General features: G+C 42.0%; 1 protein-coding gene across 2 annotated transcripts in view; it reads right to left on the minus strand.

Annotated features, from left to right (window-relative positions):
• Positions 1–11,107: 11,107 nt before the first annotated feature.
• Positions 11,108–20,675, minus strand: part of Kcnq3 (potassium voltage-gated channel subfamily Q member 3) — a 355,041-nt gene continuing 345,473 nt past the window's right edge. The window contains exons 12-15 of one of the 2 annotated variants that reach the window (XM_029568359.1): positions 18,582–18,713; positions 16,442–16,504; positions 13,655–13,739; positions 11,108–12,125 (exon numbers count right to left, since the gene is read on the minus strand). In XM_029568359.1, coding sequence (XP_029424219.1) covers positions 11,391–12,125; positions 13,655–13,739; positions 16,442–16,504; positions 18,582–18,713 — 1,015 coding nt within the window. In that variant the 3' untranslated portion in view covers positions 11,108–11,390. Of the gene's footprint in view, positions 12,126–13,654; positions 13,740–16,405; positions 16,505–18,581; positions 18,714–20,675 lie in introns of both variants that reach the window. The other variant, XM_008843178.2, reaches the window with a different exon arrangement.

Here is a 20,675-nt window from a genome sequence, read left to right on the forward strand (position 1 = left end):
CATGAAGATCTGTTAGATCCCAAGAACCCACATAAAAAAGCTTGCTGGGGCTGGAGAGATGGCTCAGCAGTTAGGAGCACTGACTGCTGTTGCCGAACACCTGGGTCTGATTCCCAGCACTCACGTGGAGGCTAACAACCATCCGTAACTCCAGTTCCAGGGAATCCAGTGCTTTCTTTGAGCATGGCACGGGTGCACTTACACACATGCAGGCAATGCACTCATACACATAAAATAAAAAAATATTAATAAAGTAAAATAAATAAGATTCCTGGCTGGATTGCCTAGCAGAATCTGAGAGCTCCAGGTCCAATGAGAGACATTGCCCCCCACAATAAGACGGAGGATGATTGAAGAAGATGTCTGACATTGACCTTTGGCCACCATACACACCTGCACATGTACATATGTACCTGCAGGTGTGTGCATGTGCGTCTACACACACATTCACATATACCGTAACTTCCCTAGTATTAAGGGGGCTCTTTTGTCTGTTTGGTCTCAGACAGATATAATCACCCATTGTCAAGTTCCTGGAGAACAAATGAGGAAGAAGCTGAGTGAGGAGACATCAGTCAATGGATGTAGACTTATCTGTTCCCTATCTAGTTAATAGAGACAATTATTCAAGTAAAAATTCCTCATTAATTAGTACTAAGAGTCCAAATTCTGGAACCAGACTGCTTGAATTCAAGTTCTCGTTCTACCTTTGCTAGACATGTGACTTTAGGTAAGTGAATGAACTTCTCTAAGCCTCAGCATTCCAGTCTGCAACACACGGCAGGTAATAGTTCTACACTCAAGAGGACTTCTGTGAAGATACAATGAGACAATTCACGGAATACAGCAAAGTGTCTGTGATACGTAAGTGCTTAATAAATATCAACTTTTATTCCATGTCTAATAGACTTGGGCTTTGGAGAGATTTATAATACCTAGTTCCAGAAAAGAAATAAGATTCTTTGTAGCTGCAGGAAGGGTCCTTAGCACTACTTTCCCCTTCCTTAGTTTAGACTGACAGTGCCAAGCCCATGCTGACTTAGACTTTGTCTCAGTTACAGAAATTTCCACCTCTGGCATATCCCAGGCCAGTGGTGGAGATGGTAGAGAGAAGGCAGACACCACAGCAACCAGATACCATGAGAAATAGAGCCTCTGGCATGTGTCTGTGTAGCACAGGAAAGGCAAAAGTAAAGTGTGGTCTGGAGGATGAAGGATTCAGTAAAGACTTCCCAACATACTGATATCTTTGCAAAGTCTTGTACATGGTGAGTGTTTGGCAATAGAAACTGTGCTGCTTAGAGCATTTACAGTTGGCAAGCTGTTGTGTCTGGGAAGCTGTCAGCTTTTATGAAAAAGAAGTACAGAGTTTGGGTATGTGGAGTGTGTGATGGTGGGTAGGGAATATGGTGGGGGGCATGGCTGACCATCAATGGTGATTTAATGTTATAAAGAAACATTTAAAAGAATTTAAGCTATAGGTGATATAGAAAAGAACTGATCACTTAGTCCATGAGGCAACAGAGTTGAATTTCTATTTCTTGTAAGACCATTGTGTCACAGAACTCTAAGGGATGGAGAGGAGACAGCATCAGACAGACTAGATGAGAGAACAGGAAGAGAGCAGGTGGTTAGAAGAGGGTCATGGAGAGAGCAACAAAGCAGACAGAACAGCTGGTAAGGACAAATTGAGAGTCAAGGTTGACTGTGAGGTATCTGGCTTGAACCTGGGATCATAGGAAGGGAACAGGACTGTACAGGGCTAGAGGTGGAGGTTAGAGGCAGAGTCCTGGGGGGCAGGAGGATGGCATTTATTACTGAGGAGGCTAGAGAACACAGCTCTTTCTATCAATGACAGATGGAGACAACAGGGCTGGAAAAATCTTGCCAGGCTCTAGTTAGGAAGTTATTCTCTCTGAAAGGAAACTCTGAAAATACATTCTGAGGATGGCAGTAGGGACAGAGGCCAGAAGGGAGGTTCAGTTTCAGACCTTGAATGTAGGGAGATATTTGTTTCCTGCCTGTGATCTTTGGATCAAGGATAGAATGTGCCAGGAGTCTTGATGCACCCTGAGAGGCTCGGCCTTCCAGGACCTCTCTCCTTCTACAGTGCTGCATTCCAAGCACACTCGATTCCTCAGAGCTGGAATGCTCCGTGTGTTCCCCAGGACATACATACCGTTGAACTGTTTTCCACCGGCGGGGTATACCATGAAAACCAGGGTGTTCCTTTCAATAGAACTTACCTTGCCTCCAGTCTCTCAAGTCTTATGTGTTCTCCTCCCAGGCTCCAGCAGGGCTCTTTCCCTTACTTCCTTCTTGATGACTTTGCAAATCACCCTAACATATTCCTCTCAGTCCTCATTTTTTTCTAAGCACTCCTATACCTCTACTATGATCCAGCACCCCACTTAGTGTGTCCATATACTCTTCATTGTCTCCATGATATCTTCTCACAGAATCAAAATGATCTTAGGGCTCATACAGCTGCACTATGACGTGGTGGAATGCTGTCCCCAATGTTCGGCACATAGTAGATCTCTAGTGAATGGATCTTAAGTAAATAAACAAACATTTCTTGAATTCAACTGAATAGATTTGGGCATGAAAAAAAGCAAGGATGCTATATAAGTGATGACTATGAATATAAAGAACCAAATGTTTAGGGGGACAGAGTTGTAAAACTGGCTCACCAATTCACAACTGAGAATGGGTATGTTCTAGTTTGATTCATTTGAAATGCACGCCACTAGTAAGCAGAAAACACCTGCCAAATTCTGCAATTAAATTGTCACGTATAGTTGCAACTCTAGTGACTTCTAGGGACGTTTTTGGCTTCTTGATTTTATTCCCTGGGAGACAACTACAAAAGCACATTTCCTCATGCTGAGCTCTCTTAGAGACTACATTTCCCAGCAACCCTTGCAGGCTTGTCACCACCATTTGACTGAGTTTGGTCAATGAAAATGTGACTAGAAGTGGCCAGTCACTGAGTCCTAGGCAGGTAGAAGTTGGCAGGTAGAAGTTGGTATGTTCTCTCTTCCTAGCTGGGCTTGGTGGCTAGGAGAGAGGCACTCCAGGGTACTGGAGTCCATGCAGGAGGTACCCCAAATCTTTATATCAATCTTTAGCACTGAGACAATCTACATGAAATTTGATTTGGATAATCTTAGTTGTGTTAGGCCATTGACATTGATAGGATTTTTCTGTTGTGTCAGCCAGTGTCCGTTATTGTAAATAATATGATCTGAAAGGGATGTTCTGAAGCAAGTATCATTTCTCTAGAGAACCATTGAGACGTCTATTTATTAATAAGTGGTGCAGTCTTTATTGATTTTTAAGATAGAACATAAAAAAATCAGGTAAGAATTGTTTGCATAATATATATGGAAATCAACCTATTAAAGTTGTTCAAATATTGGACAGAGCCAGAATATAAATTACACATACAGTTTAAAAATTACAGGAAATCATATTATAAAGAGCACTAAAGGGCACTTGTGGAATAGTTGTGTTCCCGTGTAAGCCAGAATGTGGAGAGCCTACTTGTTGCAGGGAGACAAATCCAGGGAGCAAGGCACCAGAATTCTATGCCGTAAAAAGGGGTGAAAGAAAATCCAACCTAAAATCACATACAGTGGTTCACGTTATTGGAAACTGCAGTTTGTTCTTCCACGATTGGTGTTCTCCAGAACTTCTGTCTTAGAGGAAAGCAGAGAAGAGCAATATCCTATCCAAAGCAAGGGAGAGAATGTTTTTTTTCTTTTTCAGACAGTAAGAATTGGCAAAACTGACGAAGTTCATTCATTCTTATAAGTTGGCTTTTTAGAACCTGGCACAGGTTATCTCTCTGAAGGCCCCAGGTCTGCTATTTGACTAAAAGGCTGTCCAAATTCTCTGCTTGGCTCTCAGGGAAGGCTAGAGAGCAGAGACAATTTTCCCTTCCCTGGAACTGAATTCAGAAGGGTAAAGAAGGATACAGTTAGCAAACCTTCATCTTTTAATATTGAGAAATAGACATAATTGATCTGCGCTTCTGGCCCCTTAGAGAATATTTTTTAAAGACTCATTTGTTTCTGCAGGTTTTCAAAGCCCTGAAATAAAGATACAGTCCAGAGACAGAAGGTGAGTGTCAGTGGAGATACGAGACTTTTGAACTCGGCTAGATAAAAACAATGACAGAAGATCTGTAGGGACAGAGAACAAAGGGTGTTTGTGGGATTACTGCAGTCACCAAACTCCAAAGCCTAATGGACTCCAACATGAACCCAGTGAATAATTTATGTGGCATCATTTTCTGCCCCTGACAGTTGGATTGTGAAACCACTCAAAGGACCTGCCGAATAGTCAAGAGGAATAGCGGACACAGGCACCCCTCCTCTCTCCAGGGCACCAGTGGGCCTGTCATTATTTTACTGGAAAGCTGATTGCACAGAGGATGGCAAAGACTTCTTAGGGACAGGGCATAATGTGGGAGCATTTCTACTGCCCTGGGAGACTACTGCCCCTGGGTTGGAGATAGGGAGCAGAATAAGCTTTTGAGGTCCATGACTTTGGGTCAAATTCCAGCTCTTTCTTTTGTATTATGTGGCATCTGGGCAAGTTTTTTCCATTCTACTTCAGTTTATCTATAAGATGGACACAATGAAACCTACTTCATGGGCTTCCACTAATAACGAAGCGTGCCTTCAGGAGAAAGAACTATGTGTTTCGGGAATAAGAAGAGCTTAGGGTAAGCAGCTTTCCCCTCCTAGACTTCAGTCTTGGGGACAGAGGAAGAGAGCAGAACACTGAAATTGAAAGTGCTTTTGTTTTCCGTTATTCTTACGTCCCCAACTGCAGTCCCATACGTTCCTAGGTACTAGGCTGGGTTCAACTGATTAAGCCGTTCTCAGATTATACAAGCCCCACTTTTTACTATGTAAAGAACCACCATTGTTTTCTGACACATTTTAATCTAAAAATAGTGCTACTTAGAAGAAGAAGACTTATAATAACAATATTTAAAATAATTTTGCCAACTAAAACTATCCTAGAATTTATCACTTTTCTCTTTGACTCTTTCAGGAGCTTTTGGATCAGCCCAATCCAGGATCATTAAGACATCCTACCAATGGGCTTAACATAGACCGTTAGGGATTTCTGCCAAATTCTGACAAGTACCAGCATAGCCCAAGTGGAACCCTCCTCTAGAGATGCTCACGAGTTATGAGAGGCCCCCTTACTCCCCTAAAGTAATATCCTAGTGACACAGACATTAGCCATCCTAAGCAGAATTGTTTCTATGTAGTTTTTGGCCCAAGAGTACCTGGCCATCATGGGGATCCCTTGGGACAAAGTGAGAGGAATCAGGCCATACTCAAGATGAAACCTAGATATCCCAGTGCAAGAGACACTTTGGTAGAACTGGAAGTTTGTGCCAATTCAGATTCCCAAAGAAATCATTTCCCATTTCCATAAATCAAACCCACATTTGGTGGGTGTATATCTGAGAATAATGTAAACTGAAATATGAGTGGAGCTGAGTGAGTCCAAGTGATGGACCAAACAGGAGAATCAGCACAAGCCTGACAGCACAAACAAGAGACCAAGCAGGTGCTGGCAGAGGGGTGGAGAGTGGGAGTCCCGTGGTTGAGAGGCCACTCTTCCTTCTTTCCGCAACTGTGCCCATCCACAGGAGGTTTCGCTGGGCTTTTTGAAGACAGGAGACATTAGGAAATAGGAATATCTTTCAAGCCATCAGTCTTAGAGATGAAATCTCACAAAGCAGGCCTGGTTCAGAAAGTTTCTCAAGGGGTGCGGGACGTTTTCATTTATCTTCTGGGTTCACCAGAGATAATTCCTTATCGCTAATATTTGAACCGGGGTCAGGTTACCAGGAGACTTGAGATCTAGCTTTGCCCTGCTACTCTATCTTTTATTTAACCACCAAGAGACCCGGTACAATTCCTTGCTCGCTGAGCTTCTACTTCCTGATCTAAAAAGAGAGATGGCTCTTCTGGGTGATCAAGACCGCCTCCTTGCTCTGAGCATTTCAGAAACTATGATACTACATCTCATATCTATGATACTGCATCTATACATACTAGCCAAAACTTTCCTAAAGAGATGCTGAAGCTGAGGCTGGTAAAGGTGGGGGAATAAGTTGAGCAAGTCCACAGTCTCTTCCTGAAGATGTCCCATTCATGGAAAGCATGTTGTCCAGTCACTGCCATCACACTTGACTTTCTTTTCATATTCAATTAGCCCTCTTGTTTGATATCTCGTGTTAATTATCATTGTATAGAGAATATTGCAATGTCTGGTGCTCTTTGTCCAAAAGAACACCCACGGCCTAGTCACTAAGAACCAATCCTCTTGCTGTCCTTTCCAGTATATTCCTTCTCCCACATTTTGATGGGAAAAATAATTATGGTTATTGTGGACAGGTACATAACTGAAGAGTAACTAAAAGTGCCTGATCTTGCCATGTAATAGTTTGGATCGTGTCTCTATCGTCCCTTTTTCCTGAAAAAATTTTCTGGTGTAAATTTAGAGTTACATGAAACAATATCAGTAACTGATGCAATGGAGTCTACACACACTGTAGAAACAGAACACGAATAATCAAACAGTCCTGGGTATATGCCAGTCACTGTACTATGTATTGCCCATCAATACATAGTTGATTGTCTCATGTGAAATTTAAAATAGACTAGAAGAGTTAAATATTTTTGAGTGTCTCAAATTTTTATACAAGACATCCCTATACCCCTCTCATGTCTTTAACACCACCATTACCATTTTATGGTTTCCAAAACTATGAAAGCTACACAGATAACCAAGCCCCTAACATATCTTAAGCTGGATACCAGTGAGATACTACCTGCTGCTTTGTTTAGGAGACAGTTGGCTCAGTTTTGAATGGTGTAACACCAGCAGCATGAGAATCTTGGGTTTGTTTGGTATAGAAGTTCACTCTGGACATAATGTGCTTTTGGAGACAAGTGAAGACAAACTCTCAAGCTTGGAAATCAAAGCAACGATCCCTTGGGAACATGTGGGAGAGAACTGAAGAGCTTCTGTGCAGCATCCTCTGCAGAAGCAATGGGCTGTGGGAGGCAGGGTGTCTGTCAGCCCTGTCAGAGGTATAGTGAACTTCTAAAAACACATCTTCTTTTTCTCCCAAAGAATTCGATCTGAAGGTGCCATGGACAGAGTAACCCCCTTCTCTTCGGATAGATGCCGTGGAATGACCTGTACCAGGTCCTTTTTGGTCAGTATGATGAAATAGAAGCATCTCAGCTTCTTGTCTGGCTTCCATCATGGCAGCGATTTAGAGAGGAGAAAGCTATTTTTTTCCAAGTACTTTCTTCAGAGGTCTGTCCACATTGCTTATCTGGAGTTCTCCAGACAATGAACTCAAACTCAAAGTTTCTGTTTAATGTATTCTGCTTTCCATGAGGTAACAGGTTCATTATCATTTTGATGCAATTTTTTCTTCCACTTTCTTCTATGTTGACTTCCATTTGTTCCCAGTAGGAAGCAATCCTATTGGTGAGCAGAAGTCTGCGGCCATGAAATCTGGTGTTTTCCGATGCCAGCAGGAAGAGCCCGAAGGGACCACCAACATTTGAGGCTACCAGCTTTCTTGTGGCAGAAACTGGCTTTCTAATCTCTCAATTTCTGTTGCTTGGTATTTACTAGTTCTTAATAAACCTTGCTAAATAAATAATCAAGTGAATTTTTCCTTATTGCATTCTCATACTAGCTCAGAATTATGAGAATGTGTTTCGTGAATTGTGAGTAGATTCTGTTGTCTTGGGGTTTTTATAGGCAGTTACTCTCAAGTTACAATGTCTAGGAATTTCCTTCACAGAATACATATAAGGTGCATAGTTGTTGGTTAATTAGTTTGGTTTAACTTATACACTTTGGTGTTTTCTAGTTAAATTTTCACAAAACTGGGGTTTTATGATATCAGGGTCATGTGTAGCAAGCTGAATTCTAATTTTAAAAAATGAATATAGTTCCAGTTATTGAAAATAACTCTCATTTCAGTGTTTTTTTCTTCCCACAATTCTATTTTCTAAAGCTTTTAGTGTTTGCTGTGAGATAATATTTAATAGTCAAACTTCATATTTGGTCTTACTTTTTTTCTCATCCCAATAGGATTATGCTTAATGAGCATTTATAAGGCATTTTCTCTTTTTCTCAGCCAAATAGGATTACTTTTCAATGAGCATTTTGATCTTGTTAAAACTTATCTTAAATCTCTCTCTCTCTCTCTCTCTCTCTCTCTCTCTTGCTCTCTCTCTGTATAAGCAAGTGCTCTACCACTAAATTACACTTCTAGCTCTACTTTTAAAAAATTTAAATATATCATTATAAAACATATTGGCCAAATATATATAATGAGATCATTGTTTTACCTAGAAAATCATACTTAGTTTGCTGCTACTTCGGTTTCCCTGTGGTTTCCTGGGTGCAGTGCAGAACCCGCTGGCATAGCTTTTGGAACATGTTATCCAATTCTGCTGGATTACTCCACCCTGCGATTATCTGACAACAAGGCCTTTGTATAAACACATACTGTTCTTTTAACCACAGACTGGACTTCTGAGGCCTTGCTGTCAGCCATGTCAGACATGCAGTCTTGGGTAGGTCATATGGGTAGGTTTGGTTTGCTTGCCTATAATTTTTTTTAAAAGGGCTATTAAAACTATTCCTGATCATCTTTCTTTTCCTACTTGGTTTCTTAGATAGGAAAGAACAGGTCTTAAGGTTCTTATCATTACTCCATTATGAAATGTGCATTTTGTCTGTGCCTACATTGATATAGATCACTTTTTAGATGCCAGAGACATCTAGTAAGTTGGTGATTGTCACAAAACCACTCTGATTTTGAATAAGCAAGGGAGTAAGACTACTCACTTATGGGTTGCCTTGAAAATAATGCAAACTCCAATCAAAAGAACCTGATGTGTTTTCTCTGACTTTAGATTGATGAGGATAAGAACATCTCACTCTTGATCAAGAATGCCATTGAATTTCTGGGAAATGCATCTATTTATAATATACAAATACTAGGAAGTTCTGAAAGAATGCTAATATGTTAGAAAAAAGCATGCAGGACTTATGTGGGAAGTTTGATTCATTCTAAATCTTTGTTTCCAATAACTCATATGCATAAAAATTTAGCAACATGTTGGTGCTAGACAGCATAGCCATTTCTGGCAAAACAACAACAACAAAAAAATCTAGGGAAAGCAGATTCAAGAACCGAGTCCCCAGGAAGAAGCATTAGGTTTCTTAGATTATAGACTCTATGGCATTATTGAAAACGTATTGAAAGGATTGGGGGAACAAGATTAAATGGTCCATGGCCTCTGCCTTTCAGATTGCCAGAAACTCAAATGAAAAAGCCATAGAGGGAAGGCTTTACTTCTAATGTGTGTGACTCTTCTTATGTACCTCCTGACTTGGACTTCAAGATCAGTGTTCATCCATCCATTCAGGGGACTCTCCATGTAGATACCTTACTGCCAGTTGCAGTGTGTACCTTTGTCCACAGAAATGCAGACTTTGATTTTAAGTTCCTATAATCAGGGGACAAACTTTCATCATTATTATATTCTCAGCCTTTTGTACAGGACCTACTGGCATGTGGGATGAAAGGAACCAGTCTCTGAGGATTTTCTCCCCAAAACAGGGCAGAATACTTACATGAGGTAATGGTGAAACCATCAACCATGAAAACATCTGCCATGGTCACTATGGCTCTTGATAACACTGTGAGTGACAGCACAGGTAGCAGTCGTACATAAATGCTTCTTTAGAGTATTTCTACCATCTGATGGTCACCATGACAACCGCTTACAAAGAGTGCTTAGATGCATGAAAAGACCAAGACACTACTACTGTGGTGTAGTCTAGTCATCTAACAAGTATAGCCCAAGTCTAATCACCTTTTCTATCAGAGCTTTTCAGCAAGTGGCTGAAAAGGCCCTGGGGTGACTAGAGCTTAACATCAACACTTGTGCTACAGGGCAGGGCTTTCCAGGTTGTTGGAGAACACTTCAGTGGTTTTTATAAATTTGTGTGGTTCTAGTATTTTCATTGACGAAAAATGGAGGTGTGAAATTAGATGAATCTGGGAATTTTCCCTATTCGCATATCTGTAACTAGTTTGCTTATGTCCTTCTCTTTCTGGATCCCAAATGTAAAGTATCTAACAAGAATGTTTTGGAGTCAAAGCAGGCATCTCCCTCCCTCTTAATAAACTATGAGGATTACTTCCTGCTCACAGGAAGTCCTTGTGTCTTGGCTCGATTTCTGGGTCTCGGTGTGCAAAGAGTACAGTAATGTGAGAGGAGCCTGGAGCAGTGAGGAGTCATCAGGTAGAGTTTTGCATCCTGACTCTCCATAGGACAATCAGGTGACTCTGGGCATTTTTACCCAAGACCCAAATTTCTCACTCTTAAATAGAATGATTTGGGAAAGATAATTTCCCTTGATTCTAATTTCTGCTTTGGACTTAAGTACATAGGGAAGAATGAGTTGGAATCTCATTTTGAAGACACTGACTCTAGCTCCTGCCCAGAGGGGCACCCCACTTCTGGTAAATTTCATTATCTTTGGCTAAATAAATTGGGAACTATTTTAATTTCTGTGTTTGTGGTATGTATGTGAGGTTTCTCCCTACCAATTCATAACACATGAGATGTTACATTTTGGATTACCAACACCTTATGCAGATGGGGAAACCAAGCACAGTACTGAACAACAGTAGATTCCAGGAGGTCCCTTTGGAGACTTTTAAATGGTTTTTATCAGCTTTCCCTTAATAAAATGATTTTTTAAATTCTTGGTTTTGGAGGTTGACTGACTGTCACGTTTTTCCCTCCTGATTGCTCAGTAGGCAGCCTCATTGCAATGCAATGTGTTTTGGTTGAAAAACTTTCTTTGTTTTAGAAAACGGTTAATTACTGAAGCATTTTACACAACGGGGTAGTGATCCTAGAAATAAACTATACTCTCTGATTACCAAATCAAACCCAAACCAGCCAACCAAATAAACAAATAGCACGGCTCGTCAATAATTCTCCCTGTACTGGTCCAATCATGATTAAAGTAAGAACAGCAGATAAATGTGTATTCTAGAAGAGACTAGTGGTGCCATTTATATAGTGTCAAGTCATGCAAACCATGCTGAAAAGGAAGCGGCTTTGTTGCGGTGACACGAGAGGAAGAAGGCCATGAGTAGAAGCCCCGGCTTGCAGAGGGGGACCACTGCGCACATGCATGCGCTTGACACAGCCACTGGAGTCCCCACTGTAAGTGCTGGGTGTGAGAATAAGTGAGCTATACAAAGTCTGTCTACAGTACCAGGAGTCAGCCAGTGACCCCTTCTAAGTGGGCTTGTTGGAAGGGGTCCATATGGAATCCGAAATGCCATCCCCAGTGGATGACAGAGGCATGGAACCGCTGGGTGTGAAGGGGTCTGTGTCTGTGTCTGTCTCCCCCTCCGCCAGGTACCGCTTCTCCCTCATCCAGCTCGATCCCCCACTGGGGCCAAACACATAATCATCTCTGTCCTGGGAGATGCTGAAGCCACTTGGAGACCGCTCTAGCTCCTCATGGTTGACGGACATCAGGGACAGAGGTGTGTCGCTGTCCCGTGTGATGCTACGTCTCTGGCAGGGTGAAATGTGGTCCGAATAGGGGCCGTGCAGTTCTGTCTGGGAGTGGTAGCTCACGTGGGAGTCAAGGAGAGTCAAGATAGGCAGGACTGTAGGCCTCTCTGCATATGTACTTGCGGAGGAGGGAAGGGTGGCCTGAGCCTTTGTAGAACTGGGTCCCCCTCGGGTCAGGTTCACAGGGTCATGTGCAAAAAACCCATAGGGGCCGACTCTGTCGATGGGCACCTGGTGGAAGTTGTAGGGGGACTCCGAGGGGCCTGTTTCAGAGTAGTTGCAGATGATGGTCTTCAAATCAGAATACCTGTTGTCCTCTTTCTTCTCTCCTTCCGCTGGCGAGGAGCTCCCCTTGGTTGGGTAGTACTCAGAGATGTGTACCTGTAGGCGCTCCATATGCTGCATGTGCATGTCCACGAGGAAGTCCAACTTCTTCCCCATGTCGTGAACCTGAAAAACACAAGGAACTAGGATCACTGCTCCCTCTGGGGATGAAGGTTGCTCTCAGAGGCTGGGAGGAAAGACTGTGCTCCTGCTTTGCAGAAGTCTTGGTAATGAAAGCAGCTGCAACTACCTCCATGACTCTTGCCAGAATGCCCTGCACAAATATTAGTGTTCATCTAGAAACAACATAGGCATGCACCTCCTGGAGTCAAAGGCTGGAGACACACAGGTAGCTCAAGAGTAAGTGTCTCAGGCCATCTTTGTCCCCGACGGAGGAGGTAGCTTTGCTCATACTACTTTAGTCAAGGAGTGGGGTTCTTGATTTCTGAACATTTCCTCATATGCAAGCACATGCTGTCAGTGTACATGGGGACATGAGCTTTGGAGGGCAGCGTCAGCAGGAATGGAGTTTTGCAGAACTGAAGACCACCTGGGGGACTTTGAGCAATGGTGGAAGCTGCCTCTGTTTTGGCTTTTACATTCCTAAAGTGCGACCAGATTTGAATGTTTGAGTACAAATGCTCTGTGTGAGTGTGTGTGTGTGTGTGTGTGTGTGTGTGTGTGTGTGTGTGCTATCCCCCTTCTGACAATCCACAGTTTACCAGGTCAGGTAAGAGAATCACCTCACTGGACAGATGAGGTAATAAAGCTCAGATAGTAATGGCAGAGATGCACTCAGGCCTTAGTTGCAGCGAATATGAAGATAGCAACTATCGGACTCTATTTTATGCATTTCATTGACTTTCTTAATTCTCACAGCTTCACAAGGTAAATACTGTTGTGACCTTTATTTCACATGCAAGGAAGCAGTGACTAGGGTAGTGACATAACTTGTGAATGGTCACAGAGGCACTAAACATAATAAGATTATAATTTAAAATGAGAAACAAGATTTTTGATATACCAAAATAGACCGATCATTCACATTTTCTCTTGTCTCTTCTACATGAGTCCAATCTTGGGTTACTGATGAAAGGATTGATGTAGGTCTTACAGGATACTGATGATGCCATTTATCTAGTGCAAAATTAGGCACATGATGCTAGAATGTGCGACTTTTTGCAGTGTACTAAACAGATGGGCTACATGGGGTTTTCTTTGTACCTTGAATGCACCTAACCCTTAGCTTGCCTCCTGCCTGATCTTCTCATACAGGTCACTCACAGGGAGGGACTAGAGCCAAAGAGAATGAAAAGACCATGAGATATAGGACAGAGGACTAATGTCTCTTATGAGACCACCATGGAGCACGTCATGATAGTGGTCACCATTCAGTGTACAGGAGCTATTAGTCTGAGTAGTTCACATGTATCAGCTCACTGAATCCTCACAGCAACTTTATGAGGTATTGAATTCCTTGTACTACAGGCAAGCAAATGTGAGGTCAAAACAATAATTAACTTACATGCAATGAACCAGCCAGCAAAAGTGGAATCAGGGAATTCATTTCCACATCCTTTTTTAGGCGGAAGGTATCTTCTTATGAAAACAATGGCATTTGCAAATAAGTTCGGTGAAGGAAAAGAAGGGCTCACCTGTCTTTCAACTTTTACAAACTTCCCCATCATGCTTTGGTCTTCCATTTCTGATGTGGATGTTCTGGCTACATATGGTTCATTCCTAAGGAAAAGCCAACAGTCCTATGAGATCATGGTGTACCTGTTTTGACTTTGCAAGGCCATTCCATCTAGGAAGACCACACATGTGGGACCATTATTCTGACTCACATGTCGACAAAGCCTGGAGGAATCCTTTAGCACGCAGTCAGGAAAGCCCACTTCATGTTTGCCTTCACAGCAGGAAGACTTGAAGACTGCTATGAAGGAGGCTTTGCTTTGTGTTAAGTTTAACAAACTGCTTAGCAACACCTGGACTATTTTGTTCCTTTACATTAAGTTCCTTTGCTTTTCAATCTCAGAACCTCTGCTCTGTGAGGGTGGTGGAGGAGTTGTCTGATCTCTGAAATTCTATGGACTGAAATTCATAAATATTTTACATATGTTGAGAATGGCAAACACGTGCTGAATCTGGAAGTAATGCTGGCGGGAACACGAGGAAGGTGGGAATTTCTCTCAGACAATGGAAAATTGGTGTCTTCTTAAATTCTAGTTTGTTACAATATTTTTTCTTTTTTGAGACAAGGTCTCACTGTGTAGTCCTGGATGGTCTGAAACTCACTATTGTAGATCACGCTGGCTTCAAGCTCACAGAAATTTGTCTGCCTCTACCTTCGCCCGAGTGCTGGGATTAAAGATGTTACAACTATGCCCAACCCTCCTTCCAGTATTTTTATTTTCTATGCAGATGAGAGGCTTGAGGGAACCTCCCTGTTACTAAAAAGCATTCACATTGGGCTCTTTCTTGGTAGCTTTTTCGTCTCTCTCATAAGCCTCTGCCTCTGCCAAGTTAATGCCTTTGGCTGAACAGTCTTGAGTTAAAGCAGATTTCAAACAATGGTGACCTGAGTGCAACATCCAGACCACTACTGCTTCCTTTGTCCTGAGTAGTTTTCATTTTATTTTATTGTTTTGGAAGTCCAATTTGATATTTAATCAAAATTCAATAATGAACATGGGAAAATTAGAGCTTCTTTTGAATTTCCTTTTATTTATTTTCTGGGCAAATGCTTGCTTACATTATAAATTCATGCAGGATGAGCTCCACAATTTCTCGTTGCTTTGGGCTTCTGTCAAACTCTGATGCTTTCTCTTAGCTTTGTGACTTTAGGAGTTGTTCACATTCCCAAAGTGTCAGTTTTCTCATGCATGGTACAGAGATGACAACATTGTCTGCCTTGGAAGTCTGCTGGAAGAGTCCAGCTGAGTATGCATAGAAAACACCTCACATAATGCTATTTTATTTTATCTCAATTATTATTATTATTATTATTATTATTATTATTGAGATAGGGTCTCTCTAGTTCAGGATGGCCTCAAATGCAAGATCTTCCTGAGCCCATTTCCCAAATGCTGGGATTGCAGGTGTATCCTATGTATCATACCCTAGCTCTGCACAGTTCTTAAAACACCTCAAAATACCATTTCAAAAATGGAGAAACTGTTATCTGGGTGTGGTTTTGCATGCCTATAATCCCAGTAGTCTGGAGGCTGAGGCAGAGGATTGCCATGGATTTAAAGCCAGCCTGGGTTACAGAGTCAGTTTGAGACCAGCCAGGGTTATGTAGTGAGACCTTCTCTCAAAAATCAAAACAAAACAAATAACAAAAAAAACTTCCAAATTAATTATTTAATTGATTAATCAATTGATTAAAATAAATAAAGATGAAAAGGAGAATTTACCAAGATAGTTTGATATTTAGATGTGGAAAACTGGACTGTCTGGAATAGCAGTCTCTTAAGATTAACTACAACATAGTAACAGCCATCTCCTTTAGAGGGGCATGCAAACCTCCCGGCACCATGGTTCCACTACTTCCTACTCCACACCAAGCCTGAGGCTGAAGAGTAGATGCAAACTCATGCTCTTGCTTCTAAAAGGAAAGTGTATAATGTTCCGTCACTCATTTATGTTGTTTGCCTCAAAGACGTAAAAATGCAAATGGACTTCATAAAGGACACATACTTGTTCAGAAATTTGAAACAGTTTTTGGAGGGAGAATTCTGTGTCTTACAATGCTGTTAGGGCCTTAACATCTGAATGTGTTCTCTAACTTTGTCCTGAGAAGGGTATCAATCAGCCCACAAGAGATGTGCAGGAGAAATCAAATGAACTGGCCAATGATTCATAAGCTTTGCTAACACAGAAAAGTCTTCCTTTTCTAACAAAACTCAAGGAACTGGTTATTTTCAACGTGAAAAACCACAGAAAGGGGCTGGAGAGATGGCTCAGCAGTTAAGAACACTGGCAGTTTTTGCAAAAGACCCAGGTTCAAATCCCACCACCCACATGGCAGCTAACAACTGTCCATAACTCCAGTTCCAGGGGATCCAACAGCCTCTTCTGTTCTCTGAGGGCATTGTACAACATAGGTGCACTTACACATGCAAGCATATACATACATACCCATAAAATAAAAGTAAAAGAAAACATTAAAAAAAAGAAAAACCACAGAAAGAAGTATAATTTATGTGGTGTTGGAAAAGGGGCAAGTCATTGGTACAGACTTTCAAACGGCCACAACCTGAATCAGCCCTCAAACGCTCTTCATTTCCTTTAGGGGAGAAACCACTTCACCCACATAAAGGACCCAAGCTGAGATCTGGGGATGAGGCTCCTCCATAGATCTTGTGCTCAACAGTCCATCAGCCCACGACCACAAGCCCCACCTTGGAGATTGCTGGGATGGGTAGGTAAATGCTGACCCTTTCTGAGACTTCTTATGTTTTGGAGTGGATGGAGGTCCAGGGGTGAAAATCATATCTATTCTGAAAGAAAGAAAGAAAAAGGCAAGATTAGATTGTGTAAAGATATCTTTTTACTAGAAAAAAAATCCATTTCTGAATTCAAATGTGGATTTGGAAATGTAAGAGAAGAGAAGAAGGTCAGAGAAACAGATATACAGAGAGAAACAAGACGGAGAAACTGCCACGCCAGTACGTTGTCATCTCTTTTGGTCTGGACCATTTTCTCATCTCCAGGGGATACCAAGGGAGACATTCCATGGAGACCAGGTGGGGGATACATCTTATTTCCTACAGAAAATTCTACAGATGTGCTACAAGCCCATCTCATCTCCCAACTCTTTCACTCTTCCCAAACTGTCTAACTAGAGAATTTTTACTGCCATACCCTAGGTTCCATTTTCAGCTGTGTTGGCCCCTGATGTTTGCAGACATCTCTAACAATGAAAGGATGGGCCAGCCCCAGTTCCTGAACCCTCATCTGTGCACGAAGCACCTGCTTCTCTTCTGTATCAGGATCAACAGAAGAAATGTTTTCCATCATGCTGTGGGACAGGAGCAGGGGCAAGGGTGGGGTGCCAGGATGACCACTAAGATGCACCCAGAGAAGGTCCTGCCTCAGGTTCCCCTCTGGACACCCAGCTGCATTTCCAACAGACACTCCAGGCATCATTCTAAGTCAGCCCTCCACACTGTCTGGCCCACTGGAGAATCCACATGGCTGGTGTTGTGTCATTTGTCATCCTGGCAGGCAACTTCTAGCCACAACACCTAGAAATACATTTTCTTATAAATATAAAAAATCATGACAGTGTAACAATCTATTCTGTGACCATTAAAACAGGCTGATATTTCTGGAGTCTGGACTGTTGTGGGCAACACGCTTTCTTCCTCTATCTCTCAAATAGCAAAAACAATAGCATGCAGGGCTGAGAATTTCTTTACAGATCATTTGTTCAGCAGGCATTGAACTCGGACTTTCTGCCTGCCACTATGCAATGCAGTCCAAGTTGATATCCCAGTTAAGAACGAAGTGAGGCTATGAAAAATCACACCCCCAACCTGATACCATCACTAACTTGTAACCTCATCAGTGATGTGCTCCCATTAAGTCAGTAAGACAGGGAGCAGGGAAACGGAGGCTGAAGCCCATGTCAATTCGAATTATGTCCATTTCTCTCAGGCTCCTGTATGAGAGAATATACACATGCCATGCATACTTTTGACTAGATATGTGCCCATTTTTGTGATCATATCATACACATATAAGCATACTAATACGATTAATAGATCTAGGTGGGGTTATTTTCTAGATCTTGTGATGATATTATATGTGATGCACATATATTTATTTGTGTGGTCTTCAACTTACTGACTGGGCAATTTGAGGGCTAGTCCTCTGCCCTTACAACTTTCATTTCCTCATCAGAATTAGGGTGCTAGTGCCATGAATACCTTACAGGATTCTCAATACACATACGTGAACACCTAGGAGCTCAATGAAAGTGGTAGACTAATCTAACAAATACCCCTAAATGGTAGCAATCAGTAGCTGAATAACAATGCTATTTCTCTATTTTCACAATTATAAATAACACGAATTTTTTAAAAAATTGGTTGAAATCTTGTATTTAGAATTAGCTGCACCCAGTTTCAATGATCCTGATTTTGTGGTAAGTATCTAAACATCATAGTCAGGAGCTAGTTGGACACATACCTTCTTGTCTCTATCAGGGAGTTGACTTTGGCCATGGCAGTGTCACAGAGCTTCTCTGCAGCCTTGAACAAGTAGGTTATTTGGAAACAGAACTCCCATTTTAGAAAGTTAACAACAAAAATGTAGTAAGTCATGTCCTTTAGAAGGGATGGGCAGCCTCTGATCACCATAGGGCCACTCCCTCCACCTCCATTTCAACCTGAGGCTTGGAGTAAAGCTTGTTGGTCTGCCCATCAGCAGGCTTGATGGACATTTCTGTTCTTGAGTGTCTCTGATGCATTTTGGATTACTGCTGAATGCCCTTCACTTTAGACTCTATGGTCACATGGCTTGGATTTCTGGGTAGTTGAAGGAACAGAGCTGTTTCCCATGTGAATGGCTTACCTTGTCTGAAGGTACTTTATCCTGGAAAGCATGTCAAGATGTCCTGCAGAATACTGCTCGATCACATCCTTCACGTCATATGGCCTCAAAGTCTCCTTGAATTTTTTTTTATAGAGACGGAATTGTAGAATTCTGTAAGGCAATGTTGAGGTGTTTGTACATCAAGGGTAGAGAATAAAAGAAATTACAGTGCAAAGCCAGCAAACTCAAAGGAAAGGGAGAAAAGAAGGAAGAGAAAGCCACCGGACAGTCGGACTTCTGGCCTCAGGCTCTGGTTTTGTCTGTCTGCATCCATGAGACCAGCTAGTGTCATGCCTTCAATCACTGAATAATTATAGAACTGCAGTAATAGCAGCAGCTAACACTTAATGAGTGGAAGACGTGGAAGGCATTGAACATTGTGCTTTATTACAAGTCTGCTAATAGATTAATTTACAGAGGCTGCCACTGTGGCTTTGGGAATTCCACATCTCTCCAGGGCCAGCCACATAGCTCATGATGCTGGAACTGAACTGGGGCCAGGCTTGAGTGCTGGCATGGTTCAGGCTCTGGGTCACTGTCCCAGTGACCACCCTGCTTTCTATTTGAAGACAGCTGATATCTGTCCTCTTCTATAACTATGTTAGTTAAATGTCTCGTTACAGTGACAGAATACCTGATGGAAACAATTTAAAATGGAAGTGTTTATTTTGGCTCATAGTTTCAGAAGATACAATCCATCCTGGTGGAGAAGGAACTAAGACTGGATCTTATCTGTAAGCAGCAAGAGTAAGGTGGCTTGTTTACAGCAGACCAGGGCACATAGATCTCAGACCAGAAACAGTATCAGGCTACAAACCTTCACCACTCCTCCATACATACACACTTCTCACATACCATGTTCCTACTTTGCCAACCAGATTCCATGCCAAAAGGTTCCACAACCTCCAAACAGCACCACCATATGGGGACCATGTGTTCAAACACCTGGGCATTCTACATTCAAACTGTAATAGGAGCTAAGCATGGTGATATATACCTGTAATCCTCACACTTGAGAGCAGAGGCAGAGGCTCAGGAGGTCAAGGTCATCCTTAACTATATAGTGAGTTTGAGGGCAACATGGTCTACACAAGACCCTGTCTCAGAAAATAAAAATGATGGAGCTGGAGAGATGGCTCAGTAGTTAAGAGCACTGGCTGCTTTTGCAGAGGACATGGATTCAGTTTCTACATAGTGGCTAACAACCGTCCATAACCTCAGAAGTAATGCCCTCTTCTGACCTCTGTGAGTATTGCATGAAACAGGTGCACTTACACACATGCAGGCAATATACTCATACACATAAAACAAAAATAATAAATAAAAATAAAACAAGAATGAACAAAAAAACCAAACAAAACTAAACCATAATAACAGTCTCTAATTCTTTTGCTCTGTGCTCCTAGAAATGTTCTATTTCCAGAGTTTCACAGGTTCCTATAGGAGAACCACAGCTGGTAGATGAGTCAAACCCCCACTTCCTACTTCCTGGAAACCAATGTCACTGTGGGTGGCTAATGCCCCCTACGGAGGACCCTGTCCTGAGGACACATCCTGGCCAGGCACAGTGCCAGCCTAAGCTAACATAGTCAGTCATTCACAGTCATGTCAGGAGGCCCTGCCCGCCCTGGACCCTTCAGGTTCCATTGGTAAGCTTTTGAACGGTGCAGTTAAAGTTCATGTGTCTTAACCCACCACCCCAGCTTCTACACTCGATTTTGGCATATTGATTACAGCAGCCAGTTTAGCTGTCATCCATTGGAATTTCATGCCATTTTATGCCTGCCCTTTACCCTCACTTCACTTAAGGTAGGAGCCAGTGAACCTTGACTCACAGGTCAAATCTGCCTGCTGCATGTTATGGAAAGAAAAGATCTAATGGAACTCAGCATGTTCCTTCCCTTACACCCCATTCATGGCTGTTTTTATCCTACAATGGTAAGGCAAAATTCTTGAGACAGAGACATAGGGACCACAAAGCCTAAGATATTTACTATGTGGCCCTTTAAAGAGAAAAGTCTGCCAATCTTTGAATTAAGGCTTCTGAAAAAAAAAAAAAAAAAAAAAAAAAGG

Source organism: Nannospalax galili, unplaced genomic scaffold (genome assembly GCF_000622305.1).
Source record: "Nannospalax galili isolate Female #2095 unplaced genomic scaffold, S.galili_v1.0 scaffold620, whole genome shotgun sequence".
Taxonomy (NCBI): Eukaryota; Metazoa; Chordata; class Mammalia; order Rodentia; family Spalacidae; genus Nannospalax; species Nannospalax galili.